General features: G+C 45.0%; 1 protein-coding gene across 1 annotated transcript; it reads right to left on the bottom strand.

Moving 5' to 3' along the window:
- Positions 1-711: 711 nt before the first annotated feature.
- On the bottom strand, positions 712-12,367 carry IDH3A (isocitrate dehydrogenase (NAD(+)) 3 catalytic subunit alpha). Its single transcript, XM_063314391.1, has 11 exons — positions 12,211-12,367; positions 9,636-9,698; positions 7,887-7,970; positions 5,977-6,091; positions 5,539-5,726; positions 5,195-5,328; positions 3,897-3,999; positions 3,743-3,807; positions 2,990-3,074; positions 1,736-1,888; positions 712-1,278 (listed from the first exon to the last, which is right to left on the bottom strand). The coding sequence occupies exons 1-11, from the start codon at positions 12,235-12,237 to the stop codon at positions 1,195-1,197; spliced, it is 1,101 nt and encodes a 366-aa protein (XP_063170461.1). The 5' UTR covers positions 12,238-12,367; the 3' UTR covers positions 712-1,194.
- Positions 12,368-12,814: the final 447 nt, after the last annotated feature.

Genomic DNA, 12,814 nt, shown 5'->3' with positions numbered 1-12,814 from the left:
CCTGCTGTAGCTCACACCTCCACCTTGGACACTGAATGGGAATGTGCCACAGGCAGCAGAAGCCGGGCATGGAATTATTGCAAGGCCTTCTAAAGGTGTGCGCCACAGGGGAAAGCCAACAGGACTTCCAGGAATTTCCAGGGAAAAGCAAGAAAGATCCCGCATTTCCTTTTGGCAGGAGACATATCGATGCTTTCAAACCCAGCACCTCTGCAGCTCCTCTCCTCCACCACCATCTGCTCGACGACACAGAGTCCCCTTCTAGGACACTCCTTTCACACGTGCCTGTGCAGTGGAGAAAACTCCCAGCTTCGTCACACCCCAGCATGCATTCTGTATTCACACACACCGCTTGGAACAAAGATGAATTCAAGCGGCAGTCCGCGTCCTCCGACGGGAACCCAATCCCACACTAGATACACTTCTTATTCATCTTTTATTGTAGTGCTTTGAAACCCATTAACTGCAGAGCAGCACATTTAAATGTAACCCAGTGCTATATAAGCTGCAAACACAATACAAAAGGCCTGCAGATACAATTGCAAAATTACTCCGTGTTCACCGAGACAAATATTTTAAAAAGGCATTAGCATTCCCTTCATAATCAGCAGCGGACAAAGCAATTTGTAGAACTGATCTGCGCTGGGAAATGCTAGGGCAACTGAGGGATGATGTGTAAAAAAATACTCAAGCCCTAACAGGAGGTGTGGCTACGTTTTACTGTTTAATGGTATTCCTTCTGCCCATCAAATCAAATCAAAATTATGCTCAGAGACCAGCATAACCATCTGCCCTTAAAATCTGGATACTTTACATTTTATGTACAATAGCTGAAATCTCCAAAGTTTCAAGTCTTCATGCTTTGGAAGGGCGGGTTCCAGGAGTGAGTGATGAAAAATCTCTCTTTCCAAAGGAAAAGTTATCTTGTGCTCTTTTAATGCCAAGAAGCTGCTTAAGGATGACCTGAGGAGTGTCTTCTAACCGTCGGGGTGAGAAAAATTATACTTCAGTTTGTGGAGTGTTTCTGGAAAGTAGAAGGGTTTGAAATGCAAGGCAGCTAACAATTTCATTATTTCAAGCAACAGAAATGGAAAGGAGTTTACTTCTAGAAAAAGAAAGGAAATGGATTTGACATGTAATAAATAACAGCATCTTTTAGGAGTGACCGAAACCAGGAGGACACGGAGCAGACTTTTATTCCATTGCTGTCACTCTGCGACAGATCTCTGCTGTGAACTCGGAACACTTGGCGTTGCCTCCCAAGTCTTTGGTCAAGACCTAAAATTGGGAAAGCGAAGTTAATTTTTGCCCATCGTGCACAGAGCTGCAACTGAAGATCATTTATCTCTGGGATGAACAGGAAAGCAGAATAGGTGGCCCAATCTAATTTTTCTACCGTCAGCAGATTTATAGGCAGCACACAAATAAAACTTTTATTTGATAAGATTTCTACTGCGAACCAGAATAAACTCCCAGCACCTGCTTCTGAGTCTGGTACGAGACACAACTTTTTCCATCTTGTCATCCTATGCTCTTAATTGATAGTGCAAGCATCATCATTTATATAGCAGAAATGGCAAAGGGTGATAAACCACAGACATCTAGTCAATGCCTAGCTAAGTTATGGGGACGTGCTGAGACTTCAGACACCTAAATGAACAGGCATTCAGTCCCAGAATGTGCACCAGTGGAACCCCAAAGCCACACCCGTTAGGTGGACCTTAGCAAGATATACCTTCTGGTCTTTGATGGTCTGAAAGCATGCTGTCTCTATTTTAGTGGCATGGTCTTGCATCCCCATGTGGCGCAGCATCATCACGGCACTCAAGAGAAGCGCCGTTGGGTTAGCCAAGTCTTTGCCGGCGATATCCGGAGCTGTTCCGTGAACCTGTGGAGAGAAGGCGTTCTCATCCCACTGACCAGTCCCTGCTCTTGACCAGCGCATTTTTCCCTGACACCTGGCATCGGCATTTGAGGTCTGGTGCTTTTCGTGAAAGTAATCAGGTACTAGAGATTCCCACGAAATGACAAACCCCAGTTTTTTGCCCGTGGTTGCGTGTGCTACAAAGAGTTGGGTTTACACCATGTGCAAAATCACAAAGCACCTTATGGCTGAGTGGGGGGTTTCTGCCTAGACAGGGAAAGGGAACTGGGCAAGAAACACCCAAGTGGGACTAAGACACTCAGCCTTTTGCAAGTGGTGATGCCAGCCTACAGATTTGGGTTCAGCTGAGTAACACGCTTAGCAATCCGCTGCAGAATTACTTCTAAAGGTGACGTCCGCTTCTGATTTGCTGGAAGCATATTCAGTTTAAGAGATTAAACCAATGGCTCCTTGTAATGCAACATCTACAGGACACATTCAACAACATCCTTTGGTTAAAACAGAAGCACGCAAAATGTTTCAAAGTTAAAATGCCCTGACCCTAAATTGCCCCACGTCTCTGACTGTGAAACAGAGAGCAAAACAGTTAGTTCTGAGGCTGGAACATTTTCAGTTTAGTTGGAACAGTAGCAGAACAATTCCAGTGAGGTTGGAACAGGACGTTCTGGAGTTGGCACATTTTGATCTTTAAAAGTTTTGCAACGCTGTAAGTGAAGCAGCTACTTCTAGCAATGCCCTCTCTGTCGGCATGATAAAGTTCATATGTCACCTCCCTGTGCCAGACCAATGGCCTCACTAGGCCTTATGATAAAGTACCCCAGCAGCTTCTCCATTTGGCAGAGACACTGGGCGGTGTGTTACTCATCCTACCAGCTCTTCCCCAGCCTTGCTGGCTTAGTGCCATCCTCTCTTTAGGGCAGTGGGGAATTCTGGGAGTTGAAGTCCACACATCTTAAAGTTGTCAAAGCTGGGAAACACTGTTTTAGGGTAAATAAGAGGCAACAGCTGTCACAAAGACAGTTCTGCTTTCATAGAAGCAACCCAAAAGTTCATGGCATTGAGGGCCTAACAAGGTTCAAGTCCACATCACAGTCAAGATCTTACCGATTCAAAGATTGCAACTCCGTTAGCACCAATATTCCCACTTGGAGTCACACCAAGACCCCCGATTAAGCCCGCACACAGATCGCTGAAAGAAAAATGCACACAAACACAAACAAAAGGATTGGACAAAGGACAGTTAGGCTCTTCAGCTGAACGTATTTGAGAACCCTCCAGATATGGAGTGGGGAACCCCAAGCTGTCCACCAGGGAAACAAAATCAGGTTGCAACAGAGACATAAGCACAAGGAGAACATTTGGCAGTAGAGGGTGGGGACCTGTCTCCCACCTAAATGGACCACAGCTGTGCAGCACCTGGCAGGAGTGAAAGGAGGCCACTGAGGACCCCCCTCACACCATGATGGCAAAAGCAAGAGGAGAACAGGGGTGGGAGTGGGGGTAGGGGCAAAGAATAGTAGTTCTGGAAACTAAGTTCCAAATAATCTGTTTCAAGGTTCATTTGATGTAATATGGAACCTTCAAGACTTAGGAACACTAGTGTGTCAGCCTGCTTCTCTTTCTCTTAACTGATGTTCTGAGGAAGATGAGTCATTTTTGCAACACTTAAATCTCTGCTTCTAGCTGTGATTTTACTTGTCCTTTAGCAGAACAAGAAACATATAAATAAATGCATACTCGACTGCCGATTTTGGATTATTTGTACGCCATTCTGGGAGTGGGAGAGGGAACGATAAAGTCTTGTAAATACCTGCAATGCACAAATGCATTCTTTTAAATCAACTCAAGGCTACTCACCTAAGTATGTCCCCGTACAAGTTTGGCATGACAAGGACATCAAACTGAGATGGATCCTGCACCATCTAAAGAAAAAAAAAGGCAGGTAATAGCTGTTTCTAACATATCCAGAACAGCGGTTGCTTAAATGACTTATCATGCGCTTCATACTCACATTCAGACACACAGTGTCGAGGTACATTTCATTAAACTTAATATCTTTGCAGTTTTCTGCCGCATCCCTGCATTTTTTCAGAAACAGACCATCAGACATTCGCCTGCACATTAACAAGAGCAACACGGGTTAGAGGTCTGGGAGTGCAAACGGATTTTTATTTATTTATTCAATAATTCTTTGCTGATTCCTTGCTGGGTTGTTATCCAAGAATACAATTCAGGTCTCCAGATTTAGCTATTAGTATCAAGCTTAATTATTTTAAGAAACATTTTTAGACACACTTTGCATAATTATTTTTCCAACAAAGCCCTAATCCTGCTTTTTTATTCACAAGTAAATCAGCACCTGGGTGCACAAATTGGGCTTATTCCCAGTGTGGGTGCCTGTGGCTTCCACATTGCGTGAACCTAACCAACTCTGGCTTATTTAGCAAACTAAAACAAAGGAAGTCTTGGCTTAGTCCAATGCATGGAGTTTTTATGCTCAGAAGCTCTTTGGAGTGATCCCAAAGCCCACATCTGAGATCCCCAATGATGCATCTAACCCAGTTCTCAACTTCTACTGAGTGTACAGGAAATGGGAGCGTGGCCTGTTATGATCCTGTTTCTTCCTCCACGTATATAAGCCCCCACAATTTGAAAGGTGCTTTGAATATACCTAGTAGAGAATTAGAATATAGCCAATCAAGTACAAAACCTACTTAGGTTGTGAGTTAACTTGGAAAAGTACAGGTAGTCCTCGCTTAACAACCATTTGTTTACTGACAGTTTGGACTGCGACTGGTCCTCACACTTATAACCATTGTAGCATCCCTGCGGTCATGTGATCATCATCTGGGTGCTTGGCAACTGGTTTGCATTTATGACCATCGCAGCATCATGTGATCACTATTTTCAACCTTCCTGGCTGGCCTCTGGCAAGCAAAATCAATGGGGAACCACGTGACTTGCTTAATGACCCTGTGGTCTGCTTAACATCCACAGTGATTCACTTAACCACTGCCACAAAAAAGGTCATAAGATTGGGTCAGATTTGCTTAATGACTGCTTCATTTAGCAACTGAAATTCCAGCCCCAATTGTGGTTGTTAAGCGAGGACTACCTGTAGAGAAAAGGGATCCATTCTCAACTGAATAGTATCTGTCTGTCAAAAGAAGCCTCAAACACACAATATCTCTTTCCAACAAAGTCTTGCAGCAGAAAACATGGCTTGATTAAAAAGGAAAAAAGCAGTTAGGATTCTGTAAATTGGAACAATGGCATTGGAAAAGCTGGACCCATGTCATCACCACATACATAATGTTAGCTTTATGCACAGCAGTAACTTTGCTCCTCTGATTATTTCTGGCGTATTCAAAAGCAAAGTCAGCAATCCGTTTGCTTGCATCTTCTGTGATGAGTTTAATGCTCTGCACAACACCATCAACAATCTGAAAGACATACAATGGTTATGCCAGTAGTGAAAAAAAGGAGGGGGGGGTGCTAAAAAGCTTGGCAAATCCTCTTGACCGTAAAAGAAAGTTAAGCTGTGGTTAAAAGTTAATTCGTTTTAAGTACTTTCCCAAATCCAAGCAACCTGCATGTTTTGCGAAGCGGGGTGGCTGGGAAATGTCTGGTTTCCGCCCCCTCTATCCACGTACCACGTGCTCGATGCCGCTGTACTCGCCTTCCGTGTTCTCCCGTATGGTGACGATATCGACATCTGTGTAAGGGGTCTTGTAGCCCTCGATGGACACACAAGGGCGGATATTTGCATAAAGATCAAACGTTTTACGGAGCAGTAAGTTCATGGACGGGTGGCCAGCAGCTATGGGAGTTTTCAGAGGGCCTGAAAAAGAGCAGGGGCATGGGAGATGTGGGAAGGCGCTCACCTGCAGCACAGTACTTAGAAACCACTGTGAACCAAACAACAATATTCTTTGTAACCGCACTAAAACATAGCTTAAAAAAAAACAAGCAATGGGAACTTGTTGGTGTATATCAAAACTTTACAGAGTAATTCAAGCACAAGCTTATTTCTAGAACTGCAGCAACATCTAATTGCTCTTTCTTTCCATCAACAGAGGTAACCAAACTACCTTTCAATCCTATTTTGTTCTTGTCCATGGATTCTTTGGCATCTTGTGGTATCATCCACTTCCCTCCAGGTCCTTGGATCGCGGTCACGATTCTTTCTTCAAACTGAACAGGGACCTAAATACATTTTTTTTTTGTATTATCTTCTGAGGTGGAGAAAGACAATCAACAGCCGAATGGATTTTGTCAAAAGCCTTGGAATCTATGACCATACATAATGCGGGAAACCCATTGTCCTCAACTCATTCTGCCCATTTTTCCCAGCTGGTAAGTCGAACCATGGGGAAAAAATTCCCGTTTCTCAGCTGCTTTCAGCCACAGAAAACCTGTAGTCCCTTTTGCTGGCCAGGATGGCTGTCTGCACTATCCCCAATACCCTGGAATCAGTCCAAGGATTCTGAGAAATTAAAGCAGGTTTATCTAAGACCCTTATCTAAATTTAAACGTGTTCTGCTTGGTAGGTGCTCTCTGTTACTGGGGAGTAATAGCCCCCTTCTCAAGAAGCATACAGGTAGTCCTCACTTAACAACCATCCATTTAGTGATGGTTCAGAGTTACGACAGTGCTGGAAAAAACTACTTATGACCAATTCTCAAACTTACAATCGTTGCACCGTCCCCACAGTCACATGATCATGATTTGGGTGCTTGATGACTGGTTTGCATTTATGACTGCCACAGCATCTCGTGGTCACGGGATTGCCATTTGCAACCTTCCCAGCCGGCTTCTGTCAAGCAAAATCAGTGGGGAACTGTGTGATGTGGTTCACTTAATGCACGCTGCAAAAAAGGTCCTAAAATTGGGTTGGATTTGCTTTATGACTGCTTTGCTTAGCAACCAAAATTCCAGTCCAATTGTGGTTGTTAAGTGAGGACTACCTGTACGTGGCTTGGCTCAGAGGTCTGAAAGGACAGCATGGATGCTGAATGAGATGTAAACAAAACACAGTCCTTGCGCTGATGCCTCATCTTTCTTCCTTTCTCCTCTCTGCTACATCTAAATTTAGAGGCAAGAATTACTCATAACAGAGGTACTGTCTGAACCCCACAGTGACTTCCCTAAGGGAAAAAAGGAGTAACGTAAATGTCATAAATCCACAAGCAAAGCAGGAGGGAGAAGCAGAGATCTGCATTTGCTTATACTACTCTGAGGTATGATGCAACTATAACGTTGGGATGCTTCGTTTATACCAATATTACCATGTCTTGGTGCAGTGTCTAATCCAGTCTTTCTCAACCGTGGCAACTTGAAGACGTGTGGACTTCCACTCCCAGAATTCCCTGGCCAGCCCAAGGTTGAGAAACACCGGTCTAATCTCAAGCATGGCACTGCATCACATAACAGCTCAGGAGTAGGAGGCAGGATCTTAAAGGCTGCTTTGCTTGATAACATGCCATTATTCCTTTTTCTTTAAAATATGGATCTCTGGCCTTTACCTGCAAGGATGGAGAAGGCAGAGACCCCAAATTCACCTTTCTTCAAATGCCTTATCCACAACCCAGAGCAGAGAGCACTAAAAACATGCATCGGCCATGCAGGGAATGCATTTTGTCGTCTATCTGGTTGCAGCTCAGCTCACCAGGACTGCTGTATACACCAAATGTGTGACGACATCACACCAACAGCCAAAGCTCTGAACAAAGATCGGGGCATTAAGAACACAATGTGCAGGTTTTGATTCCATTAAGAAGAAGAGTTCTGCCCAGAGACCCAGCTCCTTCTTCAGATACTCGCTGTTCAAAATCTCTCCATTAACTCTCCCCCCATCAACCACCCCTCATCATTGCCCTCAGAAGGCCGCACTTTTTAACCCGTCTGCAGAGCATCAAGCAGGAGACTGCTATAAAGGAATAAAGCCATCGTTGTTCAGAAGGAACGACCAACGCACGAAGCCACGTGTGGTGGGGTTTACCTTAGCGGCTTCAAAGATCTCCACCACAGCAGCAGATATCTCAGGCCCAATGCCATCTCCTGGGATCAACGTTACTGTCCGAGTCTAGATGTAAAGAGAGAAAGAAAAAAACGCTCATCTGCCAGATGTTATTTTTGGAGATGGTTTCAGAATAGACCTGGCTATTTCAACTTGCAGGACGCCACCCGATTTCTGGGCATTTTTACTCTGCCAAAGCGGCAACGAGATGATCATATCCCTTTCAGCTCCCTGGGTTTCCCTGACGTGCCAGCTTTCCACGGGTACAGAATTCAGGCATCAGCCCTGCCATGTGAATTGGCTCAGATGATTATGCAAAGGGGTTTGCTCCCTTTGTCCTGAGTAGGCCCTCAGGTGCCCCACGCCTGCTGTAAGTGATGAAGCGAAAAGATTGGTCCGATTACGAAGAAAACCTAGCAGTTTTGTGACACGCTTAGGGTACAAATCTGTCCGTGCTAGCCATTCAAATCCCCTGCTCTGAGGGCAAGAGAACCACGCGGAGCAAATGCGTATTTCCCCACATTGTCTGAAAGCTGGCCCTGCTTGGCTGTTACATGCAGCGTGCAGAACTTTTCATTTCTGAAACACGGAAGCACAACATTCTGCCGAGTGCCCAACCCTGAATGCAAAATTGCTGTCTCAAACGTGATCTGGATTGTTTCAAGCGTTCTGGAAGTATTTTGAGCTTGAAAGAGAATGTGTTGCTTTCAAACAGGACGTTTTAGCAATTTCATTACTTGGAACACTTCGCACATCCCTAGCACTCACCACATTAAGAAGAAGAAGGCTTCCACACACTTTCAGTGTGACACAGGAAGCCATGCCAATCTCTCTTCCTTCCACCTTCCAGAAGGTATATAACCAAGATGCTTTAAAGCAGTGTTTTTCCCACTTGGCAACTTGTAGATGTGTGGGCTTCAACTCTCAGAATTCTGGGAGTCGAAGTCCACACATCTTCAAGTTGCCAAGTTGGAAGAACACCGCTTTAAAATTTTATCTTACAGTGTGAATGAAACTAATCCAAGAGGGGAAAATAAAACTTAAGTATCCGTTCCTGAAGCTGACTTCAAACCCTTTTTAAATAGGTTTCAAGATCTTGATTCTGCCAGTTTTTTTAATTACTCATGAGCCAACCATATAGGTGCAGCAAATCCAAAAATAAACTAAAGCAGTAACTTGATTACAGATTCAAAGATCTGTAAAATACTAATTATGCAAAGAAAAGCATGAATGACGTGTATCGTCGACGAGTAATGTTGGGACTGGGGATGGATAGAAAAATAGGATTAAAAAAAAAGCAAGGGAATATACCAGAAATGGAGCCCTCAATCCCTCCCCACTTACTGCCTGTACGAAAATATTAAAAAGTAGCCCAGAAGGTCCTCAACTTACTTCTCCTGTTCAAGTTTTCTACCTTTCAGCCAGCTAATTTAAGCACTTAAATACAAATTAATTTATACAGAAATGTCAGATTTTTTTTTCTAGAGAGTTGAGATAAAAAAACCACAAGATGTCTAAATCTTTAAATGCTCTCATCTAGTGTGCAACTGCATGGATCTTGACACTCAAATCAAGCATACCATACTTGGTACCAATTTAAAGTTCTCAGTTAACAAAGCAGAAGTTCATTGATTCAAAAATTATACAACATTGGTCTTATTTTGATATTCTACAACCCTCTTGACAAGTGTCTTAAAAAGGGGGAAAAAACCACCATACAGGTATACTCACAGCACTAGCAAAATTTCTGGTCACCTGTTTTTGAGTTTTGAACCCCCCAAGTAAACGAAAGACCTATAGCAATGAAAATAAAATAATATAGTTAATTTTAGCAACCAGAGTAACAGAAAGCATCTGCTATACTAAATCAGTGCTGTATTCTGAAGCAACTATGCACAGCTAACGCTCAATCTTGTTTATTTCTGTGCATGCATGTGCTATGCGTCTACTGCCTTGTCACGTTTAACCCTGCGAAGAGCAGCCCATACCACTACTAACTCAGCACAATTCAAGTGTTAACCGTTTCTGGCGAGCACAGTGCTTCCCCAGGAGATTAAACATTCTTGCCTTATTTGCAGACGTTTCCCAGATTTTTGATTTGCATTGCAACCCTCTAGTATTACCCCCACTCTTCCATGGGGAGTAGGAAATTATAGGACACCAGCCTCTTTAGCAGACAAGCAAAAACTGAAAATCAAGTTCAGATCAATTCTGCTTTCTGCTCAACAAATCAGCTCAGGAGAAGCAGAGCCAAGCAGAGGGGTTTGCGGCTAGCCTGGAAATCAAGCAATCTCAGAGGAAGACAGAGGTATTGCTCCCTCCTCTACGCACCTTTTCACGCACCTGCATGGAATCCTGTGCATTCCACATCACCATAAAGATAACACAATTGCCTGCAGCCCTTACTTTGCAGCTTTTCCTTGTGATCAGACACAGCCTGGCAATATTATTTCTTTTTTTCTCTGTAATATGGGGAATGTCAAACAGAAAGAAGCAAAGTGTATGGGAATTCCGCCCCACTTTTAGGAACAAATCTTTGTGCTCAACCTCACCAATTTGGTACTTATGGAAGCTGTCAAGATGTTCCTACAGAAACCACTATTTCAGAAGATGCCAGCAAGTGAAAATACACTTCCACAGGCATCATCTGCCTGGCTCTTCGCTCGACCCACCCTTGCAGCGTCACTACAAGAATGAGAGTGCAGTTAACTTCCTCTGTGCTCTCAGAAAGTGCAGAGAGAAATAAATCAAGGATGCATAAATGGAAATCCAGCGATCCTGACAGAATCCAGGCACGAGGAATGTATTACCTCCCATCTCCCAAAACAGTGTTTCTCAGCCTTGACAGCTTTAAGATGTGTGGACTTCAAATCCCAGCATGCTGGCTAGGGAATTATGGGAGTTGAAGTCCACACATCTTCAAGTTGCCAAGCTTGAGAAACCCTGCCCTAGAAGGTGTTGGAAGATCTTTTTTTCTGTTCCAAGTACTGGAATTTCAAAGGGATTTGAAGACCTGGCTCTTCTCCCAGGCCTTTGGTGAGGGTGAGGGAAGCCCCCTTGGATTCTTCTTTCTGTTCCAGTCCGGTTGTTGCCATCTTGCTCTCTTTATTCCTTATTTTTGTTTCTGATTGTATCCTTTATAAAGGATTTATCTCATGAGCAGCCCAGAGTCTTGGAAGGCATACAAATTTAATAAATAGACGGATAAATAAATAAAGAGATGGGAAATCAGCACACATATGTTTAACTCATTGCTGTTACCAGATAGATAACAAACAAACAAAAGATAGGAAATAAATGAACACACGTTTAATCCATTGCTGTTTATTACGCCAGCTAAATCCAGTTTGCATGTCCCAGAACCTTTTACCCCCCACCCCCCAAAGAACTGGTTGTCTATCCCACTGAGGGGTTTTCCAAAGGGATCTGGTTGGGAAGAAGGCAACCGTTACACCAGGTGATCACCGTAAATTGAAACGGGTAAAAAGTATCAGTTATACACGAGCGATATATAAAGGAGGTGTGATAAAAATGTAATAATAATAATTTATTTATAAACAGATTTAATATAAACATTTATTTATTTTATTTTATAAATTTATTCACCGCCCATCTCTCCCCTACAGGGGGACTCTGTATAATAATAATAATAATAATAATAATAATAATAATAATAATAGTCGAGCTAAATTAATAACAACAGCAGCCAGAGAATGACATCAGGAATGCCTTCCCAAAACGGTGGGGCCAAACCCGCCGCTCAACCCCAATGCAGCCGGGGGGACCTTGCAAGCCAGCACCCCACCCCTTCCTCCTGACCTACCCCGCGGGGTTGTTGTGAGGATATAGCCAGCCAAGGGGGCGGCAGAAATAAGAGGCGAGAATTCAAGCCAGAATTCCAGCAGGGCAAAAGGAAGGGCAGCGGCTCCCCACCATGCTGCAGGTTTGCTGGCCTACAACTCCCAGCAACCTCTCGGCGCGCCCGCGGGGGCTGCTGGGAGTTGTAATTCAGCCCCACCAGAAGGGCCGGAGACCAGCGCTTGACTCTAGGCACTGCTAGACTACGAGTCCCAGCAACCCCCGCGCGGCCCCCACGGGAAAGGCCTGACGGGAGCTGTGGTTCAGGGGCCCCGGGAGGCTGCAAGGGCGTCTCCTTCAAAGGGCGGCCGAGTGGGAGCCGCGGAATGTACTCCACCCGGGAAGGGAGGAGCGGTCAAAGTCTCGCGAGACTTCCCAAAGGGGCCACCCGGACAGCGAGGGGCGCCTCCTGAGGGAGAACCCAAGGTCACCTCACAGCCCGCCTCACCTTCGGAGCCCAGGAAGACGAAGCCATGGCGAAGGGGGCGGCAGCTGCAGCGGCGGCACCTCCTCGCCCGCCCGGCCCGACGCTCACGCCGCCGCTCTGAGGCGAAAGGAATCGGCTGCGGCCTCCTCGCCGGCGCCGCGCTGGGGTGCGCCGACCAATCAGCGCCCACGGACTGCCCCTGGCTGGCGGCGGATTGGTGGGAGCCGCGGAGGCCTACGCCCCGTCCCGCCTCCGCTGGCCCGTAGAGGAGACTTTCCTGATTAGTCCGCGCGGCGCCCGAGCTTCTGGGGGCGGGGCTATGCGAAGGACGAGACTCGCCACGTGACCCGCATAAATTACTGCTCTCCGTGTGTGGGCAGCAGAGCCTGATCAGATAAATCTGGCCTCGCCTATTATCCAAAATATTAAACAAGTAAAAATGGATTAAACCCTTATACATTTAATAGTGCCTTCAAAGAATGGTTTTGATTAATCAATGCACTGGATAAAATACTGCGTGGAGCCATTAACCCTGTTACAAAAATCAAAGGATGTTGCAAATGCCCTGGAATGTCCGGGTTTTTTTTTAATCCCCAAATATGGCAGGCACCAGAGTTAGTGTGGG

This window comes from Candoia aspera, chromosome 13 (genome assembly GCF_035149785.1).
Source record: "Candoia aspera isolate rCanAsp1 chromosome 13, rCanAsp1.hap2, whole genome shotgun sequence".
In the NCBI taxonomy this organism is placed as follows: domain Eukaryota; kingdom Metazoa; phylum Chordata; class Lepidosauria; order Squamata; family Boidae; genus Candoia; species Candoia aspera.
Note: the sequence above shows the minus strand (reverse complement) of the source record. Positions and strands in the feature narration are given on the sequence as shown.

Excerpts from the sequence above, each read along its gene's own strand:
- IDH3A (XM_063314391.1), bottom strand. The coding sequence starts at position 12,237 with ATGGCTTCGTCTTCCTGGGCTCCGAAG. Across the intron at positions 9,699-12,210 it reads CGTCTTCCTGGGCTCCGAAG|GTCTTTCGTTTACTTGGGGG; the intron begins GTGAGGCGGGCT and ends TCATTGCTATAG. Across the intron at positions 1,889-2,989 it reads GAGTTGCAATCTTTGAATCG|GTTCACGGAACAGCTCCGGA; the intron begins GTAAGATCTTGA and ends TTCTCTCCACAG.